Genomic DNA, 21270 nt, shown 5'->3' with positions numbered 1-21270 from the left:
GAACGAATCTTGGTGGTGACCAATTGTCGAGCCAAAGGGGCTCACATGGCAAGCACCCTCTATCTCCAAAGGACAAACACCAGGGGGAGAAAGCCGTACAGTCAATTCAGGATAGGGCAATGATAGACAAGATAGTTGGCCTCAGGCCAACCACAAGCTAGTAGGTACATGATTGTATTCATGCGAGCTTAGCATTGGATGGGGACCCCATATAGGAGCTTACCATCTATGGCAAAGGGGTTTTGCTTCTAAATTTAAGTTCCTCCGAAACTACCCAGTACTTGTGGAGCGGAGCCTGCTTCTCGGAGCCCGCTTCTTCTACGCCCGCATCTTGTTAACCTTATCCCTTGGTACCATCGGTTCACGGTTGATGATATGGATTCGGCCCATCATGTGCCTCGCTTCTTTGTGACGCTCCAATTTCTGGGGCTCCCCAAGGAGTATAGATCCATCCTCCATTCCATTGGTGGGACATTTGGCACGGTGGTGGAGTCGCCACCTCAAACGGCAACAACAATGATTATAGATGATGGAGACTTCAGACTTAGGTTGATTGTGGAGTGCCCAGAGACTCTTCTAGAGAAGATCTTTCTAGAGACTCTCGATGGTAGCGAGTTCAGGCAGTGTATTGTGATCTCAGGCTTGTTAGTTCAGTATTCACAATGCAGGCAGATGGGACACCTGGCTAGTGCTTGTAGGAGAGGTCAGGGTAGGGATCACCCTCAGCCACGCCGCAAGCAAAGGGCTGCTCGCTCAGAGGCTGTGCAGTGTGGGATAAGTCAAAGGATGGAGTCCTAGCTATCTTGGATAGACCCTTCTGGAGGAGCTTGGACCAGGGTGAAGCAAAAAAAGCCCAGCAAGAATGCCTTAGAGCAATGTAAATGGCGTGCCAGGATTTGAGAGCATAGGAGGACAAAGCGGGAGGCACACGTCTCCGCTCTCTGAGAAAGTAGGCAGAGGATGCCTCAGTAGACCACCCCCATAAATAGGAGGACGAGGTTTCCTCCAAAGCTTAGTTAGATCCGCCTGTGATAGCGGGACACGGTCCACAGGAGTCGACTCAACAACAGGATCAGGGGGGTGTCCATTAGCCTCAGTGATTGCCGATCCGGTAGCTCCTTCCCCCACCTCTTTGACGATTTCAATAGTTTCCTCTTCACTTCTCCCCACCCCCCCTCAGCCGCCTCCCCCCTCTTCTTCACCCCTCCCCCGCCCCTCCCGTTGTAGTCACCCTCGCCACTCGTCCCTTTGTTAGTGCCCCCCCCTTTTCTCCTCCTTCCGCTGCTGCGGCAAGGTTAGTGGCTTCTTCTTCTTCTTCTTTATTCTTGCACCCCCTACCCTGACACAAAGCCTCCAGGCAAGAGCGCAACAGAGCACCCCTCCCCCCCTTTCCCCCTTTTTTCAAGTAGTGGCCTCCTCATCGTAGCCTGAGTTTTCCGCCCATCTTCAGGGCACTACTTTGCATAATGCATCTTGAGAGACTCCTCTTCTCAGCTTCCAGGCCCGAAGCCCTGTCCTGGGCAACCTTTGCCAAGGGACTTCTGGAGGATCAGCCAATGGAGCTACCTTGAAATACCCAATTAGCACCCTCTACTTGCTGGAGAGAATTATCCATCTACTCAAATTTGAATTGTTCAATCAAAGAGTGGAATGTAGATTCTTGACAATATATTTGGAGTTGTGTGTAGTCTACATGCTGACTAGAAATACAATGGCAAATAGTTTTGCTCTTGTATTTTGGCGCCTATCACCTTCACAATACTTTTGTATGGATGTATTAATGGAACATCTAGTACATTGAGAGATTTAAAAAGTTCTCATTTTTTGCAAAGATATACATTTGCAAAAATCCAATTGTTAACTAGATTATACTCCAAATAAGCAATAACTAGTAACACAAACCATTCTTTGCAAATAAATTTTGATTTTACATTTAATCAATGTAGGAAATATGTTTAGAAATGCGGTGATCCTAGAGAGGAAGAGTGAGATGATGGAGGAAGACTAAGACGAACATCCAATCTTCTCTCCTCTCTCCCCCCACTTGGCACTCATGTCTAAGCTTTGGGAGATAGATTCACTGCAAGTGAAGGACTTGGACATGATGGTGATGTGACCCATTTGACACTATCCATTCGCAAATTGCTCTTTTTCTTCCCTATGTCTCTTTCAACTAGGAAAAAGAGTTGACGGATTTGACAAAATTTCTACCACTCCTTGACAAAAAGGGTTGGAGATGAGAATTATGATTTTGCAGCCCTGCAAAGGGGGCTCGATTGGAGTGGTCAGCTCTCGGGCTTGCCCTTTATGGGGGTTCAACTTTTCCTTCATGCGGAAGGAAAAATGGAATCCCCTGTCTGCTTGATCGTATGATGAAGGACCAGGTTTATTGCATGATAGAGGAGTGGATGGGTCCCCAGGGAGTCGACATTTGGCTCAACCATAGGTAACATTGCTACTTTCCATGGCAAATTTCTAAGTTTCTCCCAAAATTACTACAATGTCATAAGGCCTTTAGAATAGGTAGATTGGAAGTACCACTGAGCAAACTAATGGAGGAATTAGGTGAGAGCCACCTAGGGGGTATTAAAGATTATTTATAGTATGAATACAACTATCTATCGAACATAATATAAGAACACAAATAGATCTTCCGTTGAAATAATTAAAAAATGTATGAAATGAGGAGGGGAGAGGTAAATTGGAGAAAGAAAGAAAAAAAGTCTATTAATGTCCACGGAAGACCAACAAGTATGTGGCATAGGATATAACTAACTAATACATCAGTTTTGGGACGGCACATGGCAGCTCCCATAGAGTGCAAAAGCATATGTATTTATTTAGAGTAGCTACATCTAATGAATCATAAAAACATATAATCGGCCATACATCAGTTTAAGACTGAGAGTCTTTTGGTTTGGATTTGAATTCTTTGATAATTGCCATGCCTTCACGGTATACTACCCCTTTTCCATCCTTCCTTGAACAGAATCAAGAAGAGAGTCTTAACACTATAAAGAAGGCAGTGGCCTCATGTTTAATGTTAAAAAAAGTTGATTCCTAGAACCATTTTTCTTAGAAACCTATGCAAGTGGCATAGCGGTTCTTCTCAAAGAGGGAAGGCCTATTGCCTTTGAAGACAATAAGTTTTCTCCCTTCTAGGGTAATTGGCCAAATCATGATCAAGAGTTGCACGTTCTTATTCATGCTTTGAAAGCATGGAGACATTACCTATATGATGTAGAGTTTTACGTGGACATGGATCACAATATTGTAAAATATTTTGGTGAACAACCTAATTTGAGTGGTCTCCAAGCTAGGTGCGTAGAGCTCATGCAATAGCTTAATATGAAGATTCAGTACCAAAGAGGGAAGGAGAATAAGGTTGCTGATGCATTGTCACGCATTATGCATAATATGAGTTTCATGGTATTAGAGAGTTCTCTAATGATTGAGATAAGCGAAACTCAGAAAGTGGACGAATTAGTCAAGAGCCTTTGGCCTAAGGGTATTGTGATTAAACCTGAGGTAATAGATGCATGGCATCTAGAAAAGACCAAACATATGCAAGATATACAATAGAGGATGGTACTTGTACCTAGTTGGAATGATCTCAGGTAGAGGCTCATTTCACGGTGCCATGATAGCCCATGTGTGGGACATCTAGGTGTTTGAGAACACATATGATCTTGTTAAACAAGATTTTGTTTTTTCCAAATATGAAAAAGCATATTCATGAAAATGTGACACAGTGTTTCTGATGTTGAGTGAGTAAGGCAGAGCGTGGGTGAAGCCACCTAGCCTTTTGCAGCCCTTGGAGATACCATCAAGCAAATGGGAGAGCATTTCCATGGACTTTACACTTGATTACACTTGATTACACTTGATTTGCCAATGACACAAGGTGAATATGATTTTATCCTTGTGGCCCTTAACCATCTTACCAAAGTGGCTCACTTCATTCCAACTAGGGAGTTTGTTGGTGCTCCGCAAGGAGTGGATTTGTTTATTAATCATATATTTCGTATGCATGGATTACCTAGAAACATAGAGTTGGACAAGGATACCAGATTTACTAGTCATTTTTGGAATGCAATGTTTGATGCACTAAAGACTAAGTTGGGAATGAGTAGTGGGGATCCTCCGGAGACTGATGGTTAGACAAAGAGAGTCAACTTGACTTAAGAGGATATGCTGAGAGTATATGTGTCATTGAGACAACATACATGGAACAGACGCGGGAGATGCTAGTGCTTGCGAGAGCCAATATCCGCCAAGCTATGGCTAGAGCTAAGACGTATGTAGATGAAAATAGATCTTTTAGGTAGTTTAAGGAGAAATTTTTTTCTCATAATTCCTTCACACTTTTAATCTTTGACTGCAATAGAGCGTGCTAAGTTATCGCCCTGATATAGTGGGCCATGCTTAATTTGAAAAAGCATATGTGAGGTAGCCTATAGATTGGAATTACCACAGGGTTATAAGGTGCACCCAGTGTTTCATGTTTCTCCTTTAAAACAGCTTTTACACCTAGGTGACTTACTAATCAATGGTGTTGTTTTGTTTCGGAGATAGAGGCTAATGCAAGCACACACCTACAAGAATCTTGGACCGAGAAACAATGCAAGTACGCAATGGGAAGATGTCCACGGCGTTGGTTGCATGGCATGGTTTGCCTCTATTTTAGGCTACTTGGTAATCTAACCAGATGTGGAGAGCATCCCAAATTTCATAATCAAGGATGCTGATGCCTAAAGGGAAGGGATGTTGTCTCAAGCTGAGATAGCATGACCTCGTAAGGGGCAATTAGCATTATCCTTTAGAGGATTAACATCTTATTGTATTTGTGTCGCGCTTCATGTATACGGTCATAATGTTTAATGTCAAGGTCGTCAGTGAGGGTGAATGGCATATGACTAGATGAATCTAAGGCCGACGGGCTAGGTGCACTCAAATCTGTAATGTTCCTAGGGGCAAATGGATTTTAATTATATCCCAAGTTGGGGTAAAAGAGTGCATCAAGTGAGGGCCCTACCTAATAAGGTGGAGTGAAGTGAGGATCGTTCTGTATGCCATGCCACAAAGAAATTATAGAAATGAGACGATCATGGATTCAATGGCAGGAGTTGAATCAGATTGTGAGAACTGTTTTGCAACAGAGCTAGTCTTTTGCCAAGTGTGCCTTTTCCTAAGCAGCACTGATACAAAAGTGCTTTCATCTTTATTGTTAATTGTTGATGACATTAACAGGGGTTTGACAGTATGTAATGTGGACTCTGAGTTAAGGCAGCACTCATTTTCTTTATGTTTCTGATGCTAAATTGTGTCAGTGCCAATAAACCTGAGTGTCCCATGGACACACTTATTTGAAAATGTTGATAATGAGAGATGTAGCTCACAGCTTGCTGGAGGATAGTTAAATCATGACACATCACTGTTAACAATCTCTTCATCATCTATCTGATGTTCTGCTTTGTTTTGAAGTTTGTTTTGACAGGAGAAGCTGCTCTTCTACAGCATGCAACGCAGCAAATGAAAAGGATTGCATCCGATGGGCAACGTGGCAGTCAGGAAAGAAGCTACATGAAGAGCCTTCGTTCAACTTCAAAAAGCAAGGATGTTTCTCAAGAACTAACATATGTGCAGGCAGTTCTTATTCCTATCAAGCTTTGGGCAGACAAGAGGCTTGAGAACTACCATGTTCATTTCCCAAAGGTTAGGCTTAAAAAATACATTAATGCATGACATATCAGCAACTAAGAAACCACTGAATAAATCCTGATACCAGTCATGTAATTGAGCTTTATCAAACCTTAGCATCAATATTGGGAAGGATTGCAATGGCAGGCAATTCCAAGGGACATGAGATTAATCAAATGTCAAGTTTGTATGGATTTTGCTTTAAAGCGAGATGGGATACTAGACTATTCAGTTTCTCTTTGTCTTTTCTACTCTCTTTAAATGCAGGATTTGGGCAAGATGGATGCACTTGTTACAATTGCAATGATTGCCAGCAGACTCATAGCAGACGAAATTGATCAGATGGGGGTAATTTAGTTTCTTTAATGATCCACTTTTATTGTCACTCACGAACCATGAATTTTGATTTCAACAAGGTTATCTCTATCAAACTTTTCGTCTTTAGAATTCATCATGAAGCTTTTGCACGTATAGTCCAGTCTTACTGGACCGCACATAGGAAAATATTTTATTTATCCTGTGCCATGCTCCATAGCACTAGGCCCACACACCTACTTTATCTCAAACACTAATTAAGTTGTAAGTGACCTCTGCTTTGTTTACAGAATAACAAGCTGTCATCCACGGCCGATGTAGTTGCTGTTGCCAAGCAAGCAAAAGATTACATTTCTTCCTCAATGACACAGGCATTTGAACGTGTGCGTCCTACTGTACACAATTTCTGGATATGTTCCCTTCTGGTCTTTCTTCTATTTTCAATAGATTTCATATGCAATTTGGCCTCATATGTTTTGATATGGGTCCATACACATCTAATTCAAAACTTCACCTTGTTTATGTAGGCTCTTGAGGTAGTAGAATCAAAATGGGAATCCCAGAGCAAGCATCCCTTGACATTGCTCGCGGAAGAAGTGCTAGCACTGGCAAAGAGAGACGCATCCATGTTTGTTCCTATTCTTACTCGCTGGCATCCTCAGGCTCAAGCTATTTCTGCATCGCTTCTACATAACCTATACCACCGAGAACTGGTAATCATCATAAGGAACACATCACATATAAGATGATTAGCTTTGCCATGCCTGCAAATACCTGATAAGCATGGGTGAAAGCTGGTTTTTCTGATGAGGACTGCTACGAGTTATGATCCCTGTGGACTTGTACAGAAACCTTTTGTTGAAGGAGTTTCAAAACTCACAGAAGAGGTGGCATCTGTCCTTCCAGCAGCAGATGGTTTAGAAGAATACTTGAGGCAGCTTGTTCTAAGTGTGTGTGATGAAGGAAGTAATAGCTACAAACAAGAAATGGTACCTTATCAGGTAGAAATTCGTTTCTATTTCATTTCAATGCAATGGCAAGATGTTGTATGTCTTGAAAAAGCTGAAAGTGAATCTTCTGTTACTTTTACCTTTTTGTATGGCTACTTGGAAAGTGGGGCGTGATTTTTTTTGGTAGGTTGAAGTCGTTGCGAGTAATCTTATCATGCAATGGGTCAATAGCCAACTTAAGAGTGTTTCTGAGTGCATCGAGGAGGCAATCAATAGTGAGGTTTGTACAAGAACAGCCATCCTTTTTTGAAACAGGCTTTGAAAGTTGGATATCTATTTTGTGAGCTTGTGACTTGTACTTGCTATCTCATTCAGTATTGCTTGAAAACTATCGTTCGGACTTAAATTGCGCCCCCCCTCCCCCCCCTCCCCAAAAAAAAAAAAAAAAAGTAAAAGAAAAGAAAAGAAAAGGCTTTGAAAGTTGATATCTATTTTGTGAGCTATTGACTTGTACTTGATATCTCATACAGTATTTCTTGCAAACTATTGTTCGGACTTAAATTGCCCATGCCCCCAGGTCCCTTTGAAATAGACTTCTATTAAGTATGAAAGAAACAACCGAGAGAAGAAACTCAAGGCATAGATACATCATGCGGAGCATGAAATACCTGTGGTAATATACCAGTTCAAAAGTCTGAGCACATAAAACCTGATAAGAACTTGGACTGTGGCTGGAAACACTACCTTATGTTTGTGATGGTTTCAGAAAGGAAAGGGCAACCTCTCCACTCTCTGAGAAAAATCATCCACTTGACTGAAGCAGACCTAGCAGGTCCCTGCATCCTTAGCTAAATCGCCATCACAGTGTGTATATTATCTGCCCAGATACTGGCCACGGTAGACCAATATGAACCCGAATCCAAACCCCAGCTAGTCTTAGAGTCTTGATCATGATCCAAAAGCCATTGGATTTATGCAAATTAATATGAGCCCTTGCTCTGCAAGGCAAAACAAATCCAAAGCTGTCCTAAAAGTTGTAAGGATTTGAGGAGAGGCATCCAATTATTTTAGGTGTCATCTGCAAGCTCATCATCTTATCCGTCTGAGGGGGAGTCTCAAACGAAGGATGTCCACTTGAGTCTAAGCAAGAGACTCATAGCCTTTGCCACAAATAATATTACATAGCAGCAAGAGCACACTATGTCCCTGACGGATTGATCCGGTAATCTGAAATCTCTCTCCTCTAGCACTCTTGATAAGAACTTGATTGTGGTTTGATTTGTAAAGAGAAAGAGTAGAATAGAAAGGTCATGGCTACTCAATCTAGCCCACCACAAGGTATTTCAGAAGATATTATCAAAGATGTTGCACCCGTGCACAAAGCCAATATATGTATCATGTATGACTTAAACCTAGACTGATTACCTTTGCTAGAATTTTGTATGGAGTGCCCAAAAGTGTGATCGGTTTCCATTGTCTTGTCAAACTCCCTCTTAGGGATAAGTGAATGAGACCCTCAATAAGTCAAATAGACGTGACAATAGAGTCCCATATGCTCTGCAGAGCTAGAGTGATATGATCAACAATGTACTTAAAGCCAATGAAGAAAGAGGGGATCAAACCGCATGAACCTGGGCATTTATTCTTGTTAAGGGCAAGTAAAATAGTCTTGAATCCCTTGTTTGTGAATGGTACATCAAGTGATTCTATTTCACCAACAGTGGGATTGTCTATTAAACATGCAATCTGGCAATGTCTCTATACATTGTGTTTAAGTTCTAGAGTGAGGATGAAAGCATAATAATCTGAAGCAATATGCATGACAATATATGGATCTGACTACCAAATCCGTTAGCTAAGAAACATTTTCTTTGTCATGTCTAGGATGAAGAGTACAGAAAACGCATTTTATTGACTCTTTCCCCCCATCTAATCCAAAAAGATTATTGTTCATGATAAGAGAAAGAAAGTCTCTTAATGTCCACGAGGGACCAACAGGTCTATGGGACAACAAAGAAACCAGTTAATACATTCGTTCAGGGAGAGCTCATTTCTACTCTCCGTAAGAGTTATTGGTGAGCCCCAGCAACACCGTTGTGGATCTAGGCATCGAAGGGTCTCTTTTGTTCTTTCCTTTACAGCACTGCTAAGTATTGACTAGTGGCAACCCTCCTGCGTAATGATATGCTATCTCTTGGTCCTGGCAATGAATTGATAAAAACCACTAACATGAGAGAGAGCTATTGCCAAAGCAGGAGGAGAACACAAATTATCCTGCCAAGTAGGAACTCAAATCTGTGCAACTTCCACTAAAAGATCATCCTCTGCACAGAAAAGCAATCTGCAACTTAAACCTGAAAAATGAAAGTATCCCGGGGAGCTTTCTCAAGAGAGTGAATGCTAGCTTTCCTTTCCTCTCTTTGTTTGTAGGTAACTCTACCATCTCGAGTTATCCAAGAATCAGCAATAGGGGCCAAAGAGAGCAATTCCTTCCAGAAAAGAATGCTTTTCCCTCTATTATTGGAAGCATAGATATTAGGAAGCCAATCTTACATCCACCTATCAACAAGATAATCCACTAAGCCCTAGATGGAATAATGATACTATGGCGAACAACAAGAGGAAGATTGGTGGCTGAAACTGAAATGCGAATCCCTCCCCTAATGTTAAGGATAGTAGATCAATAGTTTGTGCTCTTGATTAAAAAGAATATAAATTTGTCTCTTTGAGATCCTTGGATGTAAGTGATTGTGTACCAACTATCTTATGTTGATGAGGAACCCCATTAAGAGCATAAATGTTCCAACTAACAATCCGCATTGGCGGGAGGAAGAAGCGTGGAACCTCTTTTCAGATGTAGTGATATAAGTGATTGTGTATCAACTATCTTATGTTGATGAGGAACACCACTTAGACCCTAAATGTTTCAACTAACAATCCGCATCAGCAGAAGGAAGAAGAAGCCTAGAACCACTTTTCGGATCTATTGATGTAAGTGCTTGTCCTCTTTGAACCTCTCCTGGGCCGAAAATGGAATTCTACAAATAAAAAATCAATCAAATGGACAAGTATTAAATCTAGGGAAATATCATGCTTCAAATAATATTTAATCTATAAAGTAAGGACCAGCTCTCATGAACTAGAGGTGGAGAAGGGAAGATGGACAAGACCTAGAATCCTCAGCATGCAAGACTCCGTAAAACCTATCTCACAGGGGAGATTACAAATGAGGAACATACGCTCCTCCATTGTCAAGCATATGCACACATTAGGAAAACATACAGCAAAATGCGACCAGCTAAGCACCTACATAAAGGAAATCCTAGGACACTGCAACAAAGTTTGGACATGGCACAACAATGAGCTAAATATAAGCTTGCAGCATAGCATAGCATGTGACATATAAAGTTTTTGAGATTTTTTGATGTAATGAACCACTATCATTTTGATAGTGGTCACCAATCCCATAGATCCTAAAAGGTCTTGAGAGGACTTTAATACAATCGTATCTTATCATATCTTCCCAAAAAGTCTGTGCTTGCTTTGTAGACTTTCGGAAGGCCTTTGACATAGTCTCACGTGTGTGCATGATTAGGAGACTCCAAGAGATGCAGATCCCATGAGATATGATCTTGTGGGGGATAATTTTATATGAGTCAGTCAAAGGGAGAGTATGCGCCCTTGGAGGTTTGTCAGACTAGATTGAAAGCATGATTAGAGTGAAGCAAGGATGGCTCCTCTCACTACAACTTTCATTGATCGTGTAGGAGGTGAGGGATCCTTGCTTGCTGATTTGGTGATATGGATACAATCATATGCAGATGACATAGTCCTCATATCCTCTTTAGTAGCGGGGCCTTCAAAGACACTTCGAGGTTTTTGTAGAGAGTGAGACCTGATAGTCAAGCTTGGCAAGACCAAGGTTATGATCTTCAACACGTCACGAGTAGTACTTCATCGACATAGCTTCACTAACCGAGGGGAGCCATTTTAGATCATACAGTAATACACCTGTCTAGGGGCAGTCTTCATGGAGCTAGTTTTCATGATGATCTATGCAGCTAAAGCACGAATTACAGGGGGGCAGAGATCTCTAGCTCGACTAGAGCGACAATGATTTCCAGCACACTTCCAAGACCCCTTGACGAAGGGGCGGCTATTTGATACACTTGTGGGGCTGATATCCATTCATGCAGCTCCCTTTTGGGGGTGTGATCTATCAGCACGACCGATTGGTGAAGATTCGAGAGGCAATAGGTGATTATGGGTTCAGGAGCTTACTCGATTCTCCGAGGGATCAAATCGTACAAGCAGAGTTCGCCATGACACCACTCCATATTGATGCCATCTTCCAAACGGTGACATATATTTCACAAGGTTTAAGCTTTTCCTAGCTAGAGACTATCAAGGCTTGTACTAGAGTTATCCAGATGACCAGCCAAGAGAGGGGTTAGCACGGCCTAGTATGCACACATATCTAGACTATTTGCAAATCAGGACATGCAGATGGACTACCTCCCCTCCTTTCGCTATAGCTTGGATGTCCCCTCCCCCCCTTCCTTATTCTGCAAGATGAGATCAACCATATCATGTGGCTAGACCTACTCCATCTCTATACATCACACACTTTTTTTTTTTTGAGAGGGGGGAGGGGGGGGGGGGTGACCAAGAGTTTCCCACCTCCCCCACTTGATGCGGACCACTCCTATGTGGCATAACCACCGCGCCACTAGCAAGACGGGACCAGCTGGCTCCCCAATCGTATCCAGATACACTTTAACCATGCCCTGGACACAGTATATATGAGCCACTTGTCACATGAGCTACTGACCCACCTGGGAGATGATGCAGATCTTGCACATGTTTCAGACACTTTAGTCTCGTTGGGCTAGGATGCTGCCAGCAAGTCTTTTCCCATGACTCACTCTATAGCTCGCTCCCCATCTCAGAAGATGCCCCAGAATCCATGGTTTGACGTTGAGTGCTGAGAGATGAGATCTCACCTCATACGAGAGTAGAATTTGGGACACCTGACGAGACCAAAGGCACAGCGGACCTACCGGCGCTTGACACAACGTAAGAGACGGGCTTTCCTATCACATGGGTGATTCGATCTTTCCGAGGAGGTGATTCCTCCTTTGCCTAGGGACTCCTGTCTGAGGGGAAGTCACCTATCCCCATTACAGATCCTGATCTGTGGCACACTTATGCGGCATCCCTATATGACGCCCCATCTCAGACACCACATATGTCTGCCCTCCCCAGACCCACCACATTCAGGTTGTTCACAAGAGAGAATGTGTGAGCCGCATTACGTCAGCTCCACAACTGGAGAGCCCAGGATCATGAGGGGCTACGCACTGAGCACTTCGCACTTGGATAGGAGGTCATGGCATCAATCTTTGCACAGACGTTCAATCACGCTCTGTGCCACGATTTTCCCTTGGAGTACGACCACCATTGTGCCGATACACAAAACAGGAGATCCCATGGATACTGGGAACCATCGCACTCTCATGATTGGTCATACATTGACCAAGCTATATGGGTCAGTACTAGATCAACTCCTACACGAAAGTACATGGCAACGGCGGACACTAGGGCAGGCTAGGTTTCGGAGATATATTTTTCACCTTGCGGTCAACCATCGAGGAGGCGAGGTTTTTTAGACTTGCGGAGGGCCTTCGACACAGTACCACGATCTTGCATGGTTAGGTGACTTCAGAGATGCAAATCTCAGGAGACATGATATGGAGGGTGATGAGCATACATGAGTCGGTCAGAGGGAGAGTAAGTGCTCTTGGAGGCTTGTCAAACTGGATCGGGAGCACAATAGGGGTGAAGTAGGGATGCCCTCTCTCAGCGACATTATTTCGACTATACATTGATGAGATCACTACCTTCGATGATCGTCTTTGGGGGGAGGGGGCATTGTTGGTTGATTTGATGATATAGATATTACTATATGTAGATGACATAATCCTTCTATCTTCCTCAGTAGCAGGCCTACAGAGACACCTAGAGGCCCTAGAGGTGTTTTGCACAGAGAGAGTCCTAACAGTCAACCTTAGGAAGACCAAGGTTATGATCTTCAACACCTCACGAGCAGTGCTTCACCAACACAACTTCACTTAGTGAGGGGAGCCCGTAGAGATTGTATAGTTCTACGCTTACCTAGGGGTAGTCTTCGCAGGTCAAGTCTTCACGATGACCCATGCAGCCAAGGCACTACTTACACGAGGGCAGGGAGCTTTGGCTCGACTAGAGAGATTATGATTTCAGGCACATTTCCTGGGCCCCTTGATGAATAGATGGCTATTTGACACATTACAAATCATCTCCTCCCCTTTCAGTACAAAACTTAGATGCCCCTGACCATCTAATCCCATGGGGGAGATCAACCGTATTATATGCTTGGATCTACTCGAGCTTCATACATCACGGGCTTTAGTAGGGGGATCAAGAGCTCCCCACCAAGATCCGGTTCTACCGTGATCACTTCTTGAGAGTATCAGTGGAGGAGTGATTATCAGACCCCGTACTTTGAGGACAAACGAGTCTCACATGATTTATGTGAGGATCGCCATTGGATAGGTGCGAGTCTCATCCTATCAGCTGAGGAGAGGTGGGGAGATCCATAGGTACACCCAGAGAGGAATGGATCTGTACACTATGCACTTTGGAGGAGGTGGAGACAGAAGGGCAATTCTTGTGTGATTGCCCTGTATATTATAAGATTCGAGGATCATATCATTGCTTATTTTAGGATGAGTTTGATTTTAGCATGATACTCTGCAAGGTCTTAGCCAGCCCTTTGCTTCAGCCCACAGCAGCCTGTATGGGGTTTCCTTGTCATTGTACTTTCTCTCATAGGCCGGCGAGGCCTCCAGAAGACGGTAATACATCCTTTGTCTCGACCGCCCCCATCGTGCATAGCCTGCAAGTCTGTTGCTCTTTGGGTATGCCCAGCCTACTATGAGATCCGAGGGCGCTACCACTGCCTTTTTCAGGAGGAACACGGTTTTGGCCCACTCTCATCCACTTCCAGGACCAGGTCTGTATTGGGCTCTACCTGATGGAGATGCGACGACACAGGGAGACACTACTATGACATATCAGAGAGCAGCAGGATGGGACCACCGCACCACAGGGTACTGAGGTAGACCGAGCGTAGAGACAGGATTTCTATGAATTTGACTCAGCTCCAGGGCACTCTGGAATAGAGGAGGAGGAGCTACCCGACATGAGAGATATATGGATTGGTGGAGAGAGTCGACACAGCAATGCTAGGCGAGGGACACAGAGACTGCACACGGCGCGACAGACGACCAAAGCATACACGATTAAGGTTCGACCTATTTGAGCTCTCCTTAGGAAAGATCAACCGAGGCGAGGTGTCACCCTTGACATAGCCCATCGGATCCAGAGATCGAGGAGACCACGCCCTCCACCACCACGGGAGACATCTCGACAGATGAAGATACGTGAGCTCTTTGCATCTCATCAGAGAGCCACCATGGGGCCTAGATATGTGGAGCCGGTTCATGCACTCGGGACTCTAGCTTTGAGCACTTGATATTTTTTCATGCCACCCTCATTCTATTTTGCTACTTTTTTGCTATTTTGTACTAGTATAGCATTTTAGTACTCAGCAAGGGCCTTAATGAGCCCTTTGCCCGGCCCTTAGTGGTCTGTATGAGTTACTTGATTCCGTACTTTGTCCCATAGGCCCGCGAGTCCTCCTGCGGACGTTAATATATCCTCCCCTCCTGCCTCTCTCATCCCTCCTCTCTCTCTCTCTCTCTCTCTCTCTCTCTCTCTCTCTCTCTCTCTCTCTCGTCCATCGCTCCCCTCGTCTGTCGTCCGTCCCTCGTCGCTCCCCCCGTCCGTCCCTCGTCGCTCCCCCCGTCGCTCAGCCCCGTCGCTCCCCTCGTCGCTCAGCTCGTCGTTGCCCAACCCGCCACTCTTCGCTTCCCCACTTCCTCTCCCCACTCTTGGTTGGGCTGTACCCCAGGCCCAGCCAAGGGGTTAGTCCAGCCAAAAGGGGGATAGTCGATATGGCCAGCCCATCCTCCCCTCATCCCCCCAAGCTTTACTCCGCCATGGTAGCCACAACCCCTGCTCCCTTCGACAAGACGTACTCTAGGTATAAGATTCAACCTCCCCCGACGCCGACCAAGCCACAAGAGCAGATTTACCATCTCCAGCAAGAAGTGCGAGACATGAGGTCCCAGCTCACCCAAGCCCTAGCTCGTATTGCAGCTTTAGAAGGCCCAGGGAAGCAGGAGATTATTGCAGCAGCCGTACAAACATGTAAAGCTGAGCCCCCAACATCACAGCTGATTTCCACGGTTAGAGAGCTTATCCAGGTGAAAGTGACAGCTGAACCCAAGGTTGACATCCAAACAGAGATCCAAGAACATCACCTTCGGAAAGAGAATGCTATGAAGATTCGAATAGGGGGAATACCCGATTGGCAGCACGAGGATGACACTTTCGAGGAGGCAATCGACAGAATCAAGGCACAGTCCTGGCCATTGATTGGTCAGCAAGCCCAACTGATGACAAGAATGATGATGAAGAGGAGTCTTCCCCAGTTTATTTATCGCCTAGGAATGGACACGTTGTCATCACCTTCAACTCGAAGACACTCAGGAAGAGGATTCTACAACAATCCTATAAGCTGAAGGGGACAAAGATATGGATTGCTGAGGAGCTTACAAGAACCCAACTGAAGAACAAAGCTACTGAGCTTGCTAAGGTTCGGGCAGCCAGGGAAGTAGGAAAATGGGTAGTATATCGTGATGGTCTTGCAGTGATTAGAGAATTTAAGACAAAATCTAAAGACCCTCAGTCTTAAACTGATGTAATGGCCACTCCATAGCCTAGTACTTAGTTCCTTTTATGTTTTATGGTTTTGTTTTTTTGGAGGAATCTGATGATACTCCCAGGGAGGTTGCCTATGGCCCTCTCTGTACTGATGTATAAGCAGGTCTCTTTTGTCCCATAGACCTTTTTAGGTCTCCAGTGGACATTAATAAACTTTCTTTCTTTCTTTCTTTCTTTCTCTCTCTCTCTGTCTCTCTCTCTATGGATTCGAGGGCCTCTCCACACTCCTCCTATACCCAAACCAGAGATGCAGTTTTTATTCACGAGGTAGAGCAGAGTTAGATCACAGAGTTCTTCTAGGTAGAGCAAGTTGCTATCCCAGCTAGTAGGAGAGGCAGAGACCCGAGACCGAGATGCGACACACCCTGTAGAGGATAGACGCACATATCACACTCACTGACATCTCCTCTATTTTTCAGACTTGGGGTACAGCCGATGGGGGTTACAGTGGCGCTCATCAGACGTCGGGTAGCGGCTAGGAGGGCACGACAGGTTACTCATCCAGATAGCAGACAACGATCCATTATGGGCTTCTTGCCTTAGTCCGCCATTGGTTGTATCTTGATGTTCTATATGCCTATTGTATTGTATTGGATTAAACTGTGTCTCCATGTGAGGATGATGATGCCAGGATGGCTGCATAGGTTTATGGTGGACATGTACTATGGTATCACTAACTATGTCTACAATTTTTCTAGCATGGGTTAGGATGCTTGCTTAGTAGCTCCACCCTTTTGTTCATTGTATCAGGTTTTTCTTCAGTCTCATAGGCACATCGGTTTTTAGCAGACTTTAATAAACTCTCTCTCTCTCTCTCTCTCTCTACACACACGCACATAGGTACTATAGGGCACAGGGAAACACAAATACTCATGATAGATGACTAAATTAAGACGAACGAAGAAAGTGAGAGAGGAATGGCCCAACATGGAGTATGAGAGAGAACTAATTGGCTGTCCAAAACATCCAGCCTGGGCTTCCAAATGCTGCAAATTCTCGAATAGGGCACAAGAGCCTGCAATGTCCACAAAGGACAAGCCCAATAGTGACTGAGGGGCAAGGGAAGGAGAGGTTGAGATGAAAGAGGGAAGATAAGAGCGGGCTAGAGCAGAAAATGGCACATGAAAAGAACTGCTTGTTTCTCATGTTATGCATGATGCATTTGTGCCTTGAGTGCTTTGGTCTTGGCCGTTTCTTAATGCTTGATAGAATTCTTTTTATGGAAGGGGGGGAAAATAGAGGAAGAGGGGAGGGGGAACAAAAAGCGAAAAAGGAAAATCTAGCCGCCTCCCAAAAAAAAGAAGGTTTCATGTGGAATTGGCATATTTCAGTGAAACATTTTGTCGTGATTTGATCTAATCAAACCTGTTTCTTGGTTGTTATGGACGTACCCCAACCCATGATTGTACAAGTCTTTAGGTGTGTAGCGTTCAAGCATGTTAGTTGCAAGCTTCCTAAGAATTATCTTCTAAATTTAAGGTGAAAGCTTCGTTAAAAAACTATATTTGGGGAGGGGAAGGATTTACATGACACGTAGAGAAGCATACATCCACATATAGAAATGATCATTAAGAGCAAGGAAACCATTAGAGAAAAACTATTAGACAATGTTATAATGGGGGGTTGTAGAATGAAAGGGGGGCTGAAAGGGCACTGAGAGAGAACTGAGAGTTTGAGAGAAGGCAGAGAGAGAGCAAGGGTAGAGAGGGCTGAAAGAGGGCAATGGTTTAAGAGATGGCTAAGAGGGCATGGGCATATGAGAGAGGGCTGAGAGAAGGCAAGGTAGTAAAGAGGGGGCTGAGAGAGGTGCGAGAGGGTCAACAGGTTCAAGGCATGGAAGGAGATATCGACAGCCATGTGGAAGGAGTTGCAGCAGCGGTGCTTGATGAAAAGCACCTTATGATTTGGTGTGTTCCAAAGAGTGTGGAATGCTTTGAATGGCACCTTATGAAAGGGTGCAAGATTCGAATCCCCGCCCCCCTGCCACCCTCCCCACTTCAAATTGTGATCCACAAACTTCAATTTGTTGAAGTCACCTCCAACAATCGAGGAATCCATGTTTGGAGGATCTCTGTAAGATGGCACTAAAAGGGCACTCTCCACTAATGGTGTGTAGGTGCATAAAGATTCAAGATCCCAATCCTGGCATCCTTAGTCCTCAAACCCATCTGCATTGCACGTTCCACTATAAGATGGCCCTAATTAAAAACCTCTGAGACCAGTACTGAGACACAAATGCTATCGTTACGTCCCACTACCGGGCATCATCTCTAGGCATTTCCTAGAAGAAGAAGGCTCCACCTGTGGATATCTAATGTTGAGAATATATGCTCTTGAAGCATCAGAATGTCCATTGACCACCCAACAAGGGCTTTCTGCAATTCTTGATGTAAGTTCAAGACTCAAATACCGTGCTTGTTGATGTGCACAATCATGGAACCCGTGCATGTTTCAACTCACAAGTATTCAATTCATGGAGATAGTGGAGTGTTAACGAACACAGCTAGAGGAAAAAATAACTCTTTATTCCTTGGGGAGGCTTGGAAAGTAGAGCATAAGGGGATATTTCAGTACATCGGCTCATCCCCATGTCATCCACTGTGAAACCATTGTACCAAGGGATGAAGAAACCTAGTGAGGTCGGAGGTAAACTAGGCTCTACTCCATCAATACCACAGTGCTGTCCAAGGAGGTAAGTCGGTGTAGAAAAATACCCCTCCCATGGATGATGACATCTTGTATATGGTTATCTTCCAGGGCTAAAACCGCCTAATTTTGAATGGATTGTCATGTGGGGGTAAGGCTAACAATGTGCCCCACCAATGCTCTATCTTGAAGGGACTATATAGCTTTTCGCAATTGTTGTTTGTCCCTTGGGGAAAGGGTGATCCAGACTGTTGAGGGTGCGGAGGGGGAAAAGAAAGAAAAATGGGGGTCAAAAGGGAAGAAAGGAGCCCACAAGGGGCTGAAAAAGACAGTTCGGGGCCCACATCCTTGAGGGGAGGGACAGTTCGGGGCCCACTCACAGCTTGGAAAAGGAAAACAGCCAGCCCCATGATGATGGGGAGGAGGAAACGACTGGTGGTGGAAGAAGGGTGAGGGTGGTAGAGGGGGCCGAGGTGGCCCTAACAGATAGTGTTGGGGCAGTAGTGGTCCCTGGTGGCACAACAGGAGACAAGGCTTTGCTGGGGCACAAAAAGGGCTGGAAATCCAGCAAGGGATGGGACAAACAGAGGCGGGAGGTGGCGAGATGAACAGCCCAGAAATGGGCTGTTTAAAGGCCCAAAGCGGGCTGCAAACAGGCTTGTCAAGGGTTGGGTCAGGGAAGGAAAGGGGCAGAAAGGGAATGGGTAGGAAAAGAAGGCATATGAGAGGGAAGGAGGCGGCCAAAGAGGAGGGGAGATAACAGGCAGGTGTCGAGTTGGGAGAAGCTACCCCGCACGGGGGTGATGTAAATTCTTAATTGTTACTTTATATGACATAAGCTCAACTTCATTGTATGTAGACGGAGTCTAGATAGAACAATAACTAATGATTTATTACCGGCGAGGGCTGCCTCAGCTGGTGTTTGCCGGGGGTCGTCGATAACTGAAGTATGCAAACTATTTCTGTGTTGAAGGTGGCATAGATCTGAAAATGGACAATGATTAACTCAAGAGTTGCGTCTTTCATAGCTTCTGACTAGGGTTCTTCTCAGATTGTTTTCTTTTCAACTTTATCATTCTTATTGGTCTTAGTAATGCTTGGAAAGATCAATTTTAAACCTTTGATGACTATGTTGAGTGTCAGTGTACAAGTTATTAATAACTTCAAGGGTGAATAGCCATACTTTTGGATCTTAGGTTATTGAGGTTTCGAGGAAAAGACGTACAATATTTCATAAATCCCTTGCAGCAGAGCTATAATCTTGATTGTAATGAGTGTGTATGCTGTTGAGTCAGACATGGGAGATCATATCAAGTGATCAGTGTTATGGAGTCTCTATTGGAAAAGTCCTTCAACTCATTGAACAATAACTAATGATTTATTACCGGCAAGGGCTGCCTCAGCTGGTGTTTGCCGGGAGTCGTCGATAACTGAAGTATGCAAACTATTTCTGTGTTGAAGGTGGCGTGGATCTGAAAATGGACAATGATTAACTCAAGAGTTGCGTCTTTCATAGCTTCTGACTAGGGTTCTTCTCAGATTGTTTTCTTTTCAACTTTATCATGCTTATTGGTCTTAGTAATGCTTGGAAAGATCAATTTTAGACCTTTGATGACTATGTTGAGTGTCAGTGTACAGGTTATCAATAACTTCAAGGGTGAATAGCCATACTTTTGGATCTTAGGTTATTGAGGTTTCGAGGAAAGGACGTACAATATTTCATAAATCCCTTGCAGCAGCTATATTATCTTGATTGTAATGAGTGTGTATGCTGTTGAGTCAGACGTGGGAGATCATATCAAGTGATCAGTGTTATGGAGTCTCTGTTGGAAAAGTCCTTCAACTCATTGAAGTGGTAAGTCGGTGCAATGATTTGGATACACACACACACACTTTTTTTGTAAAACTAGTAACTATATTATTAACATGAAATCAATGGATACACACACACACACACACACACACATATATATACATATTTATATATACATATACATATAGATCTATATATATACATACATATACATATACATATACATATACATACTTTTTTTTTTTTGGAGACCCTCATGTAAATCTTGCATATACATATACATACACATACATACATACATACATACATACATATATATATATATATGTATGTCTATGTATCTATATGTGTATATACATAGACATACATATATATATACATATATATGTATATGTATGTACATGTACATGTACATACATATATACATATATACATACATATACATGTATATCTACATGTATAGGTATATATGTATGTACATGTACATGTACATGTACATACATATATACATATACACATACATATACATGTACATGTACATACATATATACCTATACATATACATGTATATGTATATACATATACATGCATGTATATGTACATATACATGTATATACATATACATATACATGTATATGTATAGGTATATATGTATGTACATGTACATATATATATATATATATACATATATACATATACATGTATATACATATATACATATATATATATACTCGGAGCAATGTTCCTTCATTGCATTTTGACTTCAAAGAGTAACTTATCGTTTCATTATTACTAAACCTAGCAAATGGTTGCTAGATAGTGGATGAGTTCTTTTGTTTGAAGCTGCCAATGCGGATACCTGTACTACGGAGCTTGATGAACGGCCTCGATGGTGCTCTTCAACTATATGCAAATCGAGTTGCAGCACAACTTGGTAAAAATTCTTTCAAGTTTGGT

General features: G+C 43.5%; 1 protein-coding gene across 1 annotated transcript in view; it reads left to right on the top strand.

Moving 5' to 3' along the window:
* The window catches only part of LOC147889161 (protein unc-13 homolog), a 224734-nt gene that overhangs the window by 99572 nt on the left and 103892 nt on the right, over positions 1–21270 (top strand). Inside the window, exons 11-18 of the mRNA XM_087391455.1 lie at positions 5485–5715; positions 5968–6048; positions 6306–6398; positions 6543–6728; positions 6864–7016; positions 7153–7245; positions 20284–20355; positions 21130–21247. Of these exons, the coding sequence (XP_087247581.1) occupies positions 5485–5715; positions 5968–6048; positions 6306–6398; positions 6543–6728; positions 6864–7016; positions 7153–7245; positions 20284–20355; positions 21130–21247 (1027 nt within the window). The remainder of the gene's footprint in view (positions 1–5484; positions 5716–5967; positions 6049–6305; positions 6399–6542; positions 6729–6863; positions 7017–7152; positions 7246–20283; positions 20356–21129; positions 21248–21270) is intronic.

The sequence above is a fragment of the Dipteris shenzhenensis genome, chromosome 20 (genome assembly GCF_047967505.1).
Source record: "Dipteris shenzhenensis isolate YYH24624 ecotype China chromosome 20, Dip_SZ_1.0, whole genome shotgun sequence".
NCBI lineage: Eukaryota > Viridiplantae > Streptophyta > Polypodiopsida > Gleicheniales > Dipteridaceae > Dipteris > Dipteris shenzhenensis.
The sequence above is the reverse complement of the archived record's forward strand: the minus strand, read 5'-3'. Positions and strand labels throughout refer to the sequence as shown.